Below are 16,234 nucleotides of genomic sequence, written 5' to 3'. Positions count from 1 at the left end.
CAAACGGGTCCTAAACTCAATCCCATGATAATGAGGTCATCCTTCCAAGGCTGAACGTAAAGTGAATCTAAAATCTTTAACCCAAATACAACTTGGTTAAATCAAGTTGGGTGCATTTGGAAGTTAGCCATTGGGCCGTGATCCTCGAGTTCAAATTATGTTGGATGTCCAGGTGCTATGACCAAAAAAAATTGGGTCGGATCTCCTGGTCCCACCTAACCTTAAATCTTCTTGACATTTTTTTAACCTAGCCAAGTCAAGTAGGTTGTACATAGCCCACACAAAGTAGGTTCAAATCTTGCTCTTGGCTTGGGCGGCCCACATGGATCTGAGCCTATTAGGTGGAGAAGATGGGCCGGATGAAGGAATGCGAGTGTAATTCTTCGATCGGGTGAGTTTTGACTTCTGGGTCGAACGCACCGATATCGATACGCCCCCGCTGTGTCCCCGGGTTTATGGGGGGCTCAAGGAGGGTTCGCGTCGAAACCGAGCGGAAATCGGGAGAGGGGGGGAAAGGAGAGGGAGATGCAGCGAGCCGCCGCTTCGCTGCTCCTCCGAACTCTGCGATCGCGAGGGTTCTCCTCGTCGAGCTCCGACAAGATCATCGCCACTGTCCTCTTCGAGCGCCTTCCTGTCGTCATCCCCAAGATCGATCCCGTCGTGTACGCCTTCCAAGAATTCTCGTGAGATTTCAATCCCTCCTCATTTCCTCCTTTTACTTCTTCTTCTTGCTTGATACCGCAATAAGAGCCCCAAGATTGGTGATGAAGTTTATATTAATCGGAAAAGATTGAACTCTAATGTAACTGATAGCATCTATTTGCGGAACGCCGTTTTCTTGATAGCATTTTTTTTTACTTCTTTTTAATAAATTCTGATGAGCTTGAACGGGATGGATAGGATGATGGTGAAATAATTTATGTAGGTTTCGGTGGAGGCAGCAATACCGGCGAAGGTACCCTGATGAGGTCTTGGGAAGGGGCGATGCCAGGTAAAGTTTTTTAATCTTTCTGGGACTTTTGGTTCTCTGTCAACTTCAATAATGATATTATATTCCTTCCTTTATAATTTCTATTAGCTAGCTGAAATCAGGTTAAAGGTTTGTTATATGCATGTTAGCTTTGTGAATCTTTTGGAGGTGAAGGAGAAACATCAGAAGCATAGTTTTTAGATTTTGAAGTGGAATGCTTGACACATGCATTCATACGTCAACATTAGATTTTAAGTTATGGTGCTGGCATTTCCTTTTCTTCTTTTTCCTATGAATTGTTTGCAGCTGATATGACGAGTAAGAATCATCACCAACATAAAGTCTATGCTACCTAAATGGAGCGGGTGCCAAGTCTCCTATTTTCTTGTGTGGTTTCTATCATTGGTTGTCTATTGTTCCCTCCTAATCATCAACCTATTATCTCAATTTGTTACCTCTTTTAAATGGGCTATCACTGAATTATGCTCAATATCCATAGAAGACCTGAAGAGGGTGTTTGGATGCCTCACATGTCTATCCATGTTATGTTCTTTATATTGCTGGGCTGCATAGTTTGCAAACTGCAGTTTAATTGAATAAAGGTGGCGGTAGAAGGGATGTGATGTGGATGGACGTACCATGTCTGCTGCATGTATTGAAATTCTAGCTGCAACTAAATGATTACATTTTGTCTCTCATGTATTATCGTGTTTCTTGTAGGTAAAATGATATTGCGAGGATAGTTGGATGAAGCATACAAAACATCCCTTAAAATTCAACTCCAGTTAATGCATTTTGGTCCTACTAAGCTTCCTATATCCTGATTTCTAGTTTCATCCTTCTTGACATTACTCTACATTTTCAAGCCATCATCCCCTCATCTTGAAAACTTAAATGTCGTGAACTTTTCTATTGCTTCTTGGTTGCTCCTAAGCTTCCTCAGAAGTAGTTAATTCTAATTACATCCTTCCGAACGTGCACATAATTTTTGCTCATGTGTCCTCTCAACAACTCAAGCTTCTTATAATGTTATATTATTATAATATAATGTCTATTTTATAGCAAAACAAAGTCAGTCATATTCTGTGATTATAGAAAACTATGATGGGCAGACCCTGCATATATTTTAAAGCTGGTATACTACTAATCTTTTATATATATTTTTAGACAAATGTAAGTAATAGTTCTGAATTGTGGTATGATTTGCTTTCTGGATTATGTGTCATACATGTATATCAAGTATTGTACATGAATTTTCCATGTATAATCCATAGGTTGTTGCATAGATTTGATTTTTTTGGGTTTGAAATCTATCCATTGATTCCATTGATTGTCATAAACAAACATAAGCAAGCCTTACCATTTGGATGGGTTGTTTTATCGATGTTACTTCACATAAGCTTCCTGTATAAATCTACAGAGTGTGATTCCTGTCTAAAGCTGTAAATGGAAAGCGCCAAATATATTTTGCCAGAAAATTGTAAAACCTTTCAATCTCTTTTGTCATTGTTTCTACATAAGTCTTATTGTTCTTGATTCATGAGTATGTAATATTCTCTCTTTGTTAGACATAACCATGATGGAATAAGTCCCAATTTTTCCTCTATCTTCAGAGTCATATATTGCAGTTCTGCTCTGAAGTTAACATCAACCAGCAGCTAGAATGTGCTATCTTTTGTACGGCATCACACTTGCTCCAAAATCATTTTCATCCTTCCTCATCCACTTTCTGAAGCTTCTGGTTCTCTCTGTATTCAAGTGTTTTTCATTTTTTTATCATATTCTACCAAAATTGCATCTAGTCCTATTATTGTGGTTCCTAATCTCTATATCATGTATGCCTTGATAATGTAGCAACCAAATTACGATTTTTCTACATGATAAGGTTTGTTGTGTTGTTATGCTAAGGTTTCTTAACCTCTTTTGTAATCTAAACTTTTCTGAGAGATCCAATTTCTTGCTTTGACTATGGAGTCGACTCTTGCAACCACTCCTAGCTCAAGCAACCAAGGAAATGACTAGTAGGGTTTTGAAAATTGAAATTCATTACCTACGAGAAAACATTTCATACTCTCTGCAAAGCAGTGAAAACATGGAAGATTATATTTTCTTAGTAACTTCAAGTTATCGATAGATTTCTCCAATTTCTTCGATCACAATAAAGATTGCAGAAAACCTGGCATATAAAAGGATGCTTTATTTTAAACTTCTTGTTTGGTTGTCATGTACAAGAATGGTGCCACAAGGAAGTGGTTAAAAACCATTAAGCCTCTTAAATGGTTGGTGCATCCTTTACTGATGTGCTTGATAATATGAAAATGATGAATATTTTGGAATGAAAAGTCAGTCATCTGCAATTATAGGGATGGACTCTGCCATATTGCTGTGCATATTCATATGTGCAAAGAGAAGCCACTAGTATGATGGATATAGGAGGCTCATGTGCTCAATTTTGGTCTCTTTCTTGTTGTAACCTAAATATGTCTATTGTTCCAAAACTGGAGAAGATGTGACTTTGGATAAAAATGTTCAAACCTTTGAATAGGACTTTGACATCGTCAAGTTCCTAATATACCCAAGAATAATCATCAATGAATTTCCTACAAAACTGGTTTAGTTTAAACATAGCTGTAATTATTTGGTTGCCTTGAATGATCATTATTAGTTTTGTTCCTGATTTCATGATAAAATAATTTAGTAGTAAGGAAGTAACAAAAGTTTTTATATAACATGCATGCAAAATTTGGTTTACCTACTTCCATTATCTTAAATAATGGAAATACATATCTAAGTCAGTTTTAATCATGGTGGGAGATGACTTTTTTGAAGCAAAGCATAAAATTTTGTTGGATTGTGTATCTGCACGCATAAAATACTTAACATGATATCTTGCCTGGCATCTTGTTTATATTCAATAAATTCATCTGTTTTAACATGGGAATTGCTTCTAAATCCTGCAAATCCCTTTTGCTCCAAAATGCAACTTTAGTGATAAGGACTTCGAAAGAATAAGTGTTTTTGATATGAACTGAAAGGTTGTAAATAGATTATGAGATGTGCACTGAAAAGTCAAGGCTAAACTATTCATGGTGCAATGGATATAAAAGTTATTGGAGCAAAGCATGACCAGCATGAGGTGAGATATTCAGTTCCAAGATTATTCCCTCATTAGATTTGCTGAAATAAACATATAATCATATAAACATAGAATGATTGACAGAGTTAAAAACACCACTTAAAGAATTTCCATTTTTTTAGGAAGGTTTTGGATAATACATTTTAGCTTGGTTTTGTCTTCTTATATGAAGATGCTTTTTGTGATTGATCTTAATAATATTTTGGATGATTTGAAGAACCTGTGGAGTCAGATGCATTCATAATAAATGATTTTTAATGAAAGAGGAAGTCTCCCTTGGCTAAAGATTTTAGTCAATTATAAAGTAATGCAGAACTGGATTAAAGTGAATTTCACATCAATAATATGGAAATGCTAGAAAGTATCTTATGCTAGACTTATAGATTCTGAATCATATGATAACCGCCACGACCTACTCCTACCACCTTATGTGTGCATCCTTGTTTGGTAAAATTTTATGTTAGATACTGTATGTGAAAAGAGAAGTATGCAGGAACATCCCTTTCCTCGGCGTGCTTTTTCATGCTTAACATATACAGATGCATATTGGTTTCAACTATCAGAGACATTGATAAAATCTAGTTAGTCTGAAGTTAAGTAAGCATAGATAAACAGATTCGAACATTTTATGGATAGAATATCTTGGAAAGAAAGCTGTTCAAAGACCAGGAAAGAAAACCTTCAGGAATCATGGGTAGTTTTTATAAAGGATATGATGCATTTCTTAATCTTAAGAAATCTGCTAATACTGCATATGCAAAGAGAATATCGTTAACTCCATTACTTAAATGGTTAAAGGTTCAAATAATTCAACATTGTCACTGCACTGGCTTTTACTTAAAGAAAATTTGTTAGGTAAAATTTTAATTAACTACTCTAGTTAAAACCAGAGGCTTAATCTACATGCCTTATTTTCCTAGTGTTTGTAGTTCATTTAGCTAAACAGCCTGCAGTCTGAATTTCAAGATATACTTCTCCTTAGAAATCTTTTGTTTTAACAAGCCAGCTGGAGTTAGTTTCATTGCCAACTGGAGAGGATTTTTTTTGTATTATCCTTATCATTGGCAACAAGCCTTATGCTTTATATTTGGCATACGCAAGGTCCGCCGTACCGGTACCGGTCGGCGTACCGGTGGCCGGCCGGACCGGTACGGTACCGGTCCGGTCCGTACCGGCCGGTACCGGTACCGTACCGGCCGGTATGCGGTGGTTTCAAAAACCACAGCGCGCGGCGCTGTGGTTCTAAAAAAAAAAAATCGTACCGGTGCGAACCGGCCGGTACGGGCTCCGAACCGGCCGGTTCGGATAAAAAATCGGGATATACCGGTTTTTTATCCGTTCCGGTACCGGTCTAGGACCGGACCGGTACGTACCGGCCCGTACCGGCCGGTACGGGCCGGTACGGCATTCCATGGGCATACGAGCTTCTCTGTCATCCTATAAATTATTTATCACAAACTGTCTGACTACTAGGAGGTGTATCTTAACAGCGAATTGGGAAGAAAATGTCCATGATACATCAAAAAAAATGTGAAGTTAGATATTTAAATTTCACAATTACATACTGTACTGTTGTTCTAAATGTCCTTGTTCTTTGTGACGTGATTTGTAACTCAATTTTGTATAACTATTGATCATTTTCTAGGGGAAAAGGTGACTACCAAATTGATTATGTGCCTGCTCCACGAATCACAGAAGCTGACAAAACCAATGACCGGAGGTGTGTCTTTTTTATCTGGTGTTCTGGTGTTGCTTGAATTAATGGTTATCTCCCTTTCTTTTTTGCAAGGCATAATATCATAAGATTGAAGAAAACTGATGGGTGGTAAAAACATGAATTCATGGTTGTGCGATGGCACTCTTTCTCTTTTTTAAAATAATATGGGTTCATAAATCAAAGATATATAGTATTTAGTGGTCATCAGGATAGTCAAATATTTCCGTGCATTGGGCTGTATTTGTGCCATATATTTGGCTCACGATCCATGGATTATGACCCATCACAGTTAGGGCTTGTATGGTCCTTAGACCACTCGCCTTCTCTCTGTTCTCATCTGGTACCTTCCCATCCGTTCTTCCACATGCTTGTTATCTTCTTTTATTATTGTATTGATCCCATTCAAGAGATTTTAATGGTCCTTTGTGTAATCTCTGAACCAACTGTTGGTCTGATTGTTTGCCCCTCAAATGGACCTCACCCTCCAACTGTCATTGTCATGCATGAAATCTGGATTTCTACATGGTATATAAGCTTTCTTCCATGTAAACCCCCCTACTAAATTTTCTCACCCATTTACATCTTTTTGGGAGTAAATTTGTATAAACATAATAAAAAATATTGTTCTTTTTTGTTGGGCCTCAATGTTGATGTTGTACTGTTGATAACTTGACTATTATGAAAGAAATGTATACATTATCTCCAAAGATTGGTCTAGCATGCGTGTGTGCACCATTTATTGGTAAAGATGATACGGTCTCTCTATTGCTGCTTCTCCTTCAACCAAAAACTGTGCTAATGGTTTGTTTTTTGTGAAGATCATCACTTTACTAAAAGGTTGGTTTAGTTGCTATAGGGTATCCACGTCGGAGAGTATATTGGAAAGCAAAAAAGGAAGAAGTATGTAACTTCTAAATATTCTGTTGGAGGTAATGCTAAGTGCTAAGTCTTAGGACTTCAGTTATTCAGATGCTTACATTGTGAGCTGGCTGTTGAGCAAGTGCCAAGGTGCATATAGATTCGGTATGATGTTTCTCTATGTATCAAAGGAAACAATTTGAGGGGGTTAAGAAATTGTATTTAATTGATAAAATCTGACAGTATTTACAATTGTATTTAATGAAAAAAGAAAACTCTAGAAGGGTACATTAAATAGAGGTCTTTAGTCAAAAATTGAACTTACATGAACAGAAAATTGGGCAACAAAAGTGCTTGTGATTATGCAGGTTTAACCTTAAAAGAAAAAGAATAAAAAAAGGAATTGAAGGATGCAATCATCGAGAGGATTGGGGGGCTAAGAAGGACATAACTGCCAGTACAAAGAACTTGGGATATGTTGGTCATGATAATAATTGTATATATTATAAAGCATGATGAACATGCCTTCTCCCTTCATGGCTACAGTTTATGGATTACGAGTGTTCTAACTCATGTTGCCAGCATATTTTAGATTTTTTCTATTCATCTGTCGTATACTGCTATGCAAATAGCTGGTTATCAGTTTTTCGTTTTCCATTTGCCAACCCTATTTATTTTCATTGTTTGCTGTCTGTTATCTATAGATCATTGCAGAGAGCACTAGATAGAAGACTTTATCTTCTCCTCAATGGTAGCACATATGGAGCTCCTGACAAGAAACCTGTTTGGCATTTCCCAGAAAAAGTATATGAAAATGAAGAGACTCTGCGACTGGTATTTCCCTAACAAGTTCTTTCATTTACAAATTACATATATCTACCTTATAATTTATCTTCAAAAAGTTTTGCTTGTTGGTGAATGACTGAGGTTGTGATTCAACACCCTTCTTTTGAAGAAGTCTGTGTTTGTGATGTCTATGTGAAATCCTTAATTTCAGTGTGCAGAATCAGCATTGAGATCTGTACTTCGAGGACTTCATCATACGTATTTTGTTGGCAATGCTCCTATGGCCCACATGGCTGTAGAACCAAAAGAAGACTCATCAGATACTCCATCCTTTAAGGTACCAGTCTTCATATCTTCTTTTTAGGACCTTTTTATACATATATTGCATGTTTTGCTTTTAACAGGCCGAAGGTTGTAATTAGTAAGAGTGCTGACATGTTGACCCGACAATCTTCTCCATTAGACATTGGTTTGAACTTTTGAGGGAATTTATGAAGGCAACCTACCTTTATTCAAATACTAACTATGATTTGCTTTGTCACATATTTGAGTTTTTCAGAAGACCAAAACCTTTAATTTGACCCAGGTCAGTTAAGGGCAAAAAGGGGATCTCGGAGGTGCACCAGCCTAATCTGTTAGGGAGAGAGGCAAGGCATCTTCATGGATGAATGGAGTAAAGAGATAAATAAGTGGGAAGGCCTCTTTGAGAGAGAGAGAGAGAGAGAGGGCCACTTTGGTGGTTAGAGAAGTAGACGCGTGTATATTTCAATGTACATTAAGCAAACACCACACTCACACAGAGAAAGAGGGGAGGATAGTGTATAAAAAAACAGAAAACTGAAGATTTTTCTGTTTTTTCTATTTTAATAAATTGCTTAAACAATATGAAGTGGCAGTAAAGCTAATCCTTTTCACAAAAATATTAGTGTATTCTTCTTTTGAGTCCAATTTAGAGGAAGAATGATATTTTGGAAGTCTTTTTATAAGTAAAAAGTAGGTAATTTTTAAGTCTAATGAAGTAACGTGGTCTGTAGTGTTTTTCTTATCTTGTAGAGAGGGTTATGTGGAAATTTTTAGGAAGCGTTGAGACTTCAGCTCGCATGCTGTTCCCGGATTCTTCTTGGATGCATCCGATGCTTATGTTAAATATTCCATTTTTCAAAACTAAGAACACACTCTAGATAATTGTTGGTTATGTTTGAGATACTTTCTCGATACCTCCAAAAATTAGAGAAAGGCTACTTTCTTTCCTTTTTGATATTTATTTTCTACTGGTGAATGGTCAATTTTTTGGTCTATGATACTAATATTAAAATATGAAGTATGAACTGGGGTTTGTGGATTTGATTGATGACTATACGATAAGCTTATAAGAGTTGATGTTATCATATAGAGCATGAACTATGTTATTTTTGGCCTACTATGTGTTATAGATGCTCTTTTGCATACGTATCTATGTATGTGTATGTGTGTGTATATGTATGTATATATGAAGTACATATCTATTCGTTGGCGTATTCTAGACATGTCCTATCTTATTTTTTTCAAGATTTGTTGTATTGGCTATCCATATCATGTCATATCCTTGTCCTACATCCCTGCCCATGATTCATGGGGAAGTCCGAAGCATCTAATTTGATATTGCATATTGAGAATAAAATCTTTTTAGTGTAGAGGATTTTGTATCACTTCTCTTTAGCCTTGTATCTTCTTTTTGCCCTTCTCTGACCTCTGCATCCATTTTCATCACTTTTCTTCTTTTTCTTGCTACTGTCTCGCTTCTCCATTTTTGTCCTTTCTTCCTTCCTGGTAACATCAGCAGACCACCTAGTTTTTTTTTCTCTTATTCTTCATTCACACATTCTTTCTTTTCTTTCGCATCTCTTTCAAATTCTTTACTTTTCCTTCTGTTTCTCTCTTTGTCTGACTCTTCCCTTTGTGTCATTTTTCTACAAAACATTGTTGCACCTGGGATCAAACAGGGTAATTATGATTCTTGAAGAAATAATTGATCTCTAGTTAACACAACGTAAGTAATAATTTTGGATTGTGATTTATTGGCATCGCGATCATAAAACCAATGGTGGATGGGAGTGCTATTTAAGATCGACGACTGTGTATAACACCAATTCCCAAGTTCTATTCACAGGATATGTGTAACAAATGAGAGTATCAGATTTTAAATTTCACCCCTAATCTATTGCTGGATAATTATTTCAATCACAGCAAACTGCAATTTAAACTGCCTCCAAAAAGACAATAAAATGGTAAGTATTCATTGACTGGGCTGATTGGTTCGCCTAGATTCTGATGTCTTAACTTCGGGGAAAAAACACTGATCTTCGATAGGCCTGATTTAGGCCTATTCCTCCTTTTGCAGTGTGGTACATCATTTGTTATATTTGGAGCTGATTTCTTTCAACCACCTAACATAATAGCAAGGATTTTATGGTGTAGGAAGCTAGAGCCATGCCGATCTTGATATATATATATATATATATATATATATATATATATATATATATATATATGTTGTTGAGAAGTTCCAAAAGACATGTTCGATGTTGCATGGTTTCTCTTGGCATACTAATTAATATACTGCAATAGCAAAGGGTTTTATCATCATTATCCTCTAAAATGTCATCTATCTAGTTGTATAGGGAAATGAACCGACTTCTAATGTTCGACTGTGTATCTTGTTTGCAATCACTACCAATTAGGATTGATAGGGCTTATTTGGATGTTTTAATACTGTATCCATGATATTTCTTCCATTATTTAGAGTTGGCTAAGAGTGATGGAGAAGTTGGAGGGATTGGGGGAGGTCCATCTGTCCTGCAATCCTGGGATTTTCAAGATACTAGAATATGTCTTAGAAGGTGATTTTCAGTGAAATTTTAAGATTGCAGGATCAACGGCCTGCCCTGATCTTTCTCCTCCATTATATTGCCTCGTACAGCCATTGTCAATTGTGTGGATATGACCACAATGATATGATATCTATGCATCCAAGAAGGATGCTAGCACCTTCGACCTTCCATTGGAATTGCGTAACATTAAGCTAGCAAATTCACAGTGAGGGTATCAGAAATATTGGCATCAGTCAATTAAGTTTTGAGAAGTTGAGCATTTATTTATGAGCATAATGATGAAGCACATGATATTTGATTGGAATAAATAGTGGAACAGGATTTGCAAATAAATCCTAATTAAAGATGTGATGGAGCTTGCTGCTTTTATGTTGAACTAGTCTATGTATCAACCTGCCCTCCATGTACCCCCACTTTGTGTATTATTTTGATATAGAAACATTCCAAAATGGTATATTTGGTTGGTTACTTTCCGTAACCTTTTTCTATCTCTCTTCTTAACAGAGATTCTTTTTCAAATCACAAGTAATTGGTACCAGCAAACTCCATATTGGAAAGTGTCAGGACTATGTATGGGTGACCAAGGATGAATTAATGGACTACTTTCCAGAGCAAGCTGACTTTTTCAACAAGATGATTATTAGTTAAATGTTATCTTGGAGCTGATACAAAGTTTTTCTTTAAGTGGCAGTCATCACTTTCCATGGTCCCATCTTGTTGGAGTATATCTAATGTCTAATTGTTGGTTTGTGCTTTGTGCTACGAAAAAACGAGGAGGTTTCCTTAAAATAGCTGTAAGCTGCTGTGACGTCTTTTCAATGCAAAAATTCAACCTTCCTATCTGTTGGTTAAGATGATTGTACTTTTTTTCTGTCACATAACCAGGACTGCAGATGACATCTGCAAACAATTTTTTGATGTTAGTCTTCCATTTGCTGTAATCTTTTAGTTGCTGTACACAATTGTGTATGTTTACCATCCTTTTGCAGTTAGACAATAATTTTTTTTTAAATTTATGGATCGCTAGAATTTCCATGTTGGTTTGCTTTTTCTGTTAAATGGGAATAATGCTAGTTTAACATATGTCAACTTTCATTGTACTATGTGGTGCTTTGGCATTTGCTTTGCAAACTTCTGATTTCTATGCTGCCTAAAAATGGGGAAAACAAATTGAAGAGTTTTAGCTATTGTCCTATTGTAGTTTTGGGTATGTGCAGCACTGAATCTACATTGAAAATCTTTAGTATTTTTCATGTTGCCGCATGAAATCTCGGCTGATTGTTTCTAGACTTAGTTATCACCATGGAAAATGCTTTGGGGGTCTAATCTCAGAACTTTAAAAAAAATATGCTCCACTGCTTCATATCTTTTGGTGTTACTGTGTGTGAGAACAAGTGTGGGCATGTTTAGTCCCACATCGGCTGGATAATGACGACCCAGTTAGGTCAGGTCTAAGCAACTCGATTAATGAATCATGAGGCACAGACTAGATTAGGGCTAAGGCCAATTTATAGGGTTCATTAATACTGAGTTTTATAGGCACTTAATAGGACTGGGGTGATTAGTCTGGCAGGCTGCCTGGGCACCAGGGTAGATTAAGGCTCTTTATAGGTGTCAACTTGGATTTGTGGGCCAGGTCGACAGGATCCTATACTAGGATCCATAGGTCTCCTAGAGAGAGAAAGAGGGAGAAGAGAGAAGGAAGGAAACGAGAGAGAAAGAGAACTTTTCTTCTTTTTTAGCAAACAGAGGAACTTTGACTAGTGGCTAACCATGGTGGTCCGATGAGGTGCGGTGGCGGTTGGCCGTCCAAAATCAAACCAAAAGCAGGGCTGGACATAGATGATTTCTTGCCTCAATGTATTCAAATCCTAGCCGCTCGCTTGTGGCTGGGGTCTTGTTCCAACCATGGACCAATATTGGGAAGTGACCGGGGGCTTTGGCGATGAACGCCGACGATAGGCATGGCCGAAAAAAGAAAAAAAAGAGGCAAAATAGGGATCCTTATTCAGTTGATTTCTGGCTGATTTTTTGATCGGCGGCCGTGATTTCGGGTCGCGGGAAGAAGAAGAGTGAAAGGAGAAGAAGATCAGAGCGTTACCTCAGCTCAGGTGGTGTTTGGTAGTCCCGATTTCTGGCAAGCACAATGACGAGCAGCCACGAACTTAATAGAAAAAAAGGAGAAAGAAGGAGAGGGAAAGAGGAGGATTATTTGGAATGGATAGGTATGGAGGGAGAGAGCTCTCCCTTTATAGAGAAGCCCTAGGGTCCCGACGGCTCTAGAACTCTGACTCCTAGCCGAAATCACCAAAGGAGAAGAAGACTTCCTCTGTGAGTTTTCCATTCTTGTCACACGTGTAACATGTGCTTGGCTACTCCAGAGGTCAAACCACAGGTCGGGCCGATCGTGTGGATTGGGCCTAGATCGGGCCTTCACAGTATTAGAGCTGATCCAGCCTATAGTTTATGTGGATTAAATGACACTATTGCACATGCCCATTTAGAATGACTATAAGTTGATCATGATATTTCTGATTGGATTTGTGATGTGCAAGACTCCATCGTGTATTACATTGATTTTATATATTGCCCCGATCACCTTGAAATACATAGTGTGCCGGTCGAACAGGGTTTTTTGTTTGTTCTTCTTCTTATTATTTTTTGGCATCCTAATCTGCTTTTCCAGGGCCCTTCCAATAAACCTGGTCTGTTTTAACTCCTTTCAAATTAAAAAAAGAAAAAAATTGTGGAGACAATTTAGTGATAGCGTTCATTCAGGAGGCCTACCCAACTGGATCAGATACCATGGTGGCTTCCTATTGCCACCAACAATTTTGACTTCGGGGTGAATCAAAAATGACTTCCACAAGTGAAAATTGAAAACTCTTTATATATCGATATTCTTAATCAAATTACGACTTTTTCCATGATCTTTCACTTATCAAATTGTCCTTGGGGTTAATTCTCCATTCTTGATACTAGCTGCAATTGCCACCCGCCAAATATTCTTGGGTCTTATCTTATTCCTTGAGTTGACAAAAGTCTAAATAACAAAATAAACCAAACGACTCCTTTAACTTGCTTTATTAGATTGAGCATCGATGACAGAACCTTCCCACTTTCCTAATATCCTTCGAAAACTAAGATCAGTGAAGAGCCACGTATGCTGCAAAGTGAAGCAAAAATAAATCTCCATAAACGCTTGCTCATCTATTGGGACATTGGTAGTGCAAATGAGTTAGATGCTATCATCCCCCATTGTTTGATGCATCACCCAATCCAGATCTATTTTGGGTCATTGGGTGCCACCCCTGCTCCTGGACATTTGGGCCATCGTTAGTGGCGATGTTGCTTTCTAGGCCGAGCATGCTTACAGAGAAGTTAATGAGGCCGCGGATTGGACGGCCTCGTATATAGCCGATCACTTAGAAGGCCTTGTGAAAAGGAAGTTGCCTAGGGCACTCTGAGACTTGCTATTTTTTAACTTTTTTTTGGATATATCCATACTAAAGGTAAGTGTTGCACATCAACTCAACAAGGCAATTGTTGTGGGTGTGGTGCCGAATTTAGTCCCATACCGATTAGGCAGCGGAAAAGTCTGTGCCTTATAAGGAGGGAAAACCTCTTTTCTCACCAGGCGCTTTTTGTGGGGCAAAACCGTGCGGGTATCCCCCCGTCAGCGCTGGACGCGCGGGCCGGAAAAAATTCCCCCAGTAGCGCTGGACGCGCGGGCCGGAGTCCCAGAGCGGACAATACCTCATGGGGGACGCGTGCCGTTATCTGCCGTCAGTTGGTGGGGACTATGCTGTTGTCGGGTCGGAAGGCCTGCAACAGTAATAATAGCAAATTGGAGAAAGTTATGCATAAAAGATGCAGCAGGGGGCATGCATGTGATAATTGTGATATAAGGCATGCCCATGCCAATATGTGGACCACAAACTGATTTTTTCTATGGCATGATTTAGTCCATAGATTCGTCGGAACGAGCTACCAGTCCATGGGGACCTATGAACTTTCAGTGCTTGATTGTTTATTTAGCAAACCTCTCCCACACCTAAAGGCAGCTATAATTCTAAAATACAGCAAGAATTTGGTGTCCTCGAGTTAATTAGTCAACTATCTACGTATTGAGAAGCTAAATTGCAGAGAATTCAAGCTCAATTGTGACTTTCTAACAATCACACATTTCTTAAGCGGTCAAAAGGAAGTATAACACGAAATTCCTTTTGCTCGGTCTCGAGCCACCAAAATGAACAATGAAACCTACTGCTGCTGACTCTTTCAAAAACCACAAGAAATTAGTCCTCAAGCATGGTTCATGCAGTCTCAGCCACCCATAGATTCATATAACATAAGGCATTCAGATTGGAAAATTCCATCAACATTGCCAGTTCTCTTCTATCTGTAACGATTTAAGCAATTGATGACACTTGGCATATAGACTTTGACGTGGTATTCAGATATTCTGACTTTTTTTTTTGATACAAAATATTATGACTTTTCTTCAGTCGTCTTTCATCTAATGGGATTGAACTACCATGAAAGAGCCAATGGGCTGAAGGGGCTTCCAGGTTGATATCCAGCTCTGTGCATGCAGGGAATTCTGTCGGAACTTGTCCTCAAGCCCGTTTCTTCTGTTTTACAGGCCTGCAGGTCCGTTTCACCTGGAGTCGGTGGACCATGACCTCAGGGTCGATTCCTGGTATGTCGGCGGGCGACCAGGTGAAGACATCAATGTTGGCCCGGAGGAATTCGGTCAGGCGCTTCCTTTCGCGGGGGCTGGCGCCGGCTGGCAGCAAAATTGGTGGTGAACTGCCTGCCGAGCTGCTCGAAAGAGGATACCGTGCTCGACTTTAGTCCGGAAAACCAAAGCCGAGCTGTCCCTCGGAGGGTCGCTGGGAAGGCCTTGCAGAGCACGGCCTCCGAGGACCCTTGCAGTGTCATAAGAGCTCGGTAGCTTTCCAAATGGTCGAGGGGGTCGGTAGTTCCGCTGTAGGGCTCCACTTGAGGCATCTTGAACCTCGGAGGGACCGGCTCGTCCTCGATTTGGCGGGAGAAGGGGGACTTGGTGGTAAATTCAAAATCCCCCTCGTGTCTTGCACTCCTGCTGTAGAGCGCTTCAATCTGGCGCTCCAGGTTCTCGACTTTTCTATCGAGCTCCCCAACCCGGGGAATTGTCACCGTAGTTTGCTCCGGCTCACGGCGGTCCGGGGCCGACTCGGCTTCGGAGAGCTGGGGTCTTCTGTTTAGACTTCCCCCTGGCAGCTCTCTCTGGGGGGACACTCGCTCTTCGTTGTTAGCCCTAGAAGAGCCATGAAGGTTCTGGCCTTGGAGAATCGGGCCGTTCGGAGGAAGCTCCGGTGGGATCTGGGTCTGCGGGGGGAGCGTAGGTAAGGCTTCCTCACGCCAAAGACCTTGGACGGCGGCGGCCAAGGCCTGGACTTGCTGCACCAGGGCGTTGAACTGTTCCGGCTGAATCTGAGGAACCGGATCAGCCGGGGAAGGCAAATTCTGGACAGAGTTTTCAGGACTCTGCGGGGGACGCCGGGAAGCGTTGGAGGCTCCCTTACTTCTCAACTTCAGCCCGAACTCTTTCATTAGCGCACGGATGGTGGCAGTGCTAGCTTATAAGACCCATCAAAGTAGACCATAAGAATGTTTTATTATAAAAAACATGCTCTCCATTGAGACCATGCTAACATATAATTCCTACTATATATTTGGCCATGCCCCAAAATTAATTATCTATATATTGATTTCTTCGAAAATCACATAGCTAACCGGCAGCTTAAGCCATTAATTGGTAAGGTTATAGAATAAGAAAAAAGGAATGGGATGGGGCATTCATCGTACAGTACTTACACTAAAAAATTAGTTAGTGTCGAGAGACTAGGCTT

At 39.2% G+C, this 16,234-nt stretch overlaps 1 protein-coding gene across 3 annotated transcripts; it reads left to right on the top strand.

The window, feature by feature from the left end:
- The first annotated feature begins 457 nt into the window (after window positions 1-457).
- On the top strand, window positions 458-11,359 carry DECOY (decoy). 3 transcript variants are annotated; one of them, XM_039129734.3, is made up of 6 exons: window positions 459-683; window positions 926-991; window positions 5,752-5,826; window positions 7,386-7,515; window positions 7,679-7,804; window positions 10,657-10,785. In XM_039129734.3, exons 1-6 carry the CDS (start codon window positions 526-528, stop codon window positions 10,678-10,680), a joined length of 579 nt encoding a protein of 192 aa, XP_038985662.2. In that variant the 5' UTR covers window positions 459-525; the 3' UTR covers window positions 10,681-10,785. The 3 variants fall into 3 exon arrangements, with proteins under 3 accessions (XP_038985663.2, XP_038985662.2, XP_088563236.1); XM_088707110.2 differs by lacking the exon at window positions 10,657-10,785 and adding an exon at window positions 10,842-11,359 and having other exon boundaries at window positions 462-683; XM_039129735.2 differs by lacking the exons at window positions 5,752-5,826; window positions 10,657-10,785 and adding an exon at window positions 10,842-11,359 and having other exon boundaries at window positions 458-683.
- Window positions 11,360-16,234: the final 4,875 nt, after the last annotated feature.

This window comes from Phoenix dactylifera, chromosome 11, assembly GCF_051530095.1.
Source record: "Phoenix dactylifera cultivar Ajwa chromosome 11, Ajwa_hap1_PhDact_Kaust_v1.1, whole genome shotgun sequence".
In the NCBI taxonomy this organism is placed as follows: Eukaryota; Viridiplantae; Streptophyta; class Magnoliopsida; order Arecales; family Arecaceae; genus Phoenix; species Phoenix dactylifera.
This window is presented reverse-complemented; position numbering and strand designations above follow the sequence as displayed.

What these genes read in the sequence shown, in the direction of transcription:
- DECOY (XM_088707110.2), top strand. Translation starts at nt 526, where the DNA reads ATGCAGCGAGCCGCCGCTTCGCTGCTCCTCCGAACTCTGCGATCGCGA. An exon ending in TACGCCTTCCAAGAATTCTC is followed by an intron (nt 684 to 925) that starts GTGAGATTTCAA and finishes TAATTTATGTAG; the next exon opens with GTTTCGGTGGAGGCAGCAAT. An exon ending in CAGATACTCCATCCTTTAAG is followed by an intron (nt 7,805 to 10,841) that starts GTACCAGTCTTC and finishes TCTTCTTAACAG; the next exon opens with AGATTCTTTTTCAAATCACA.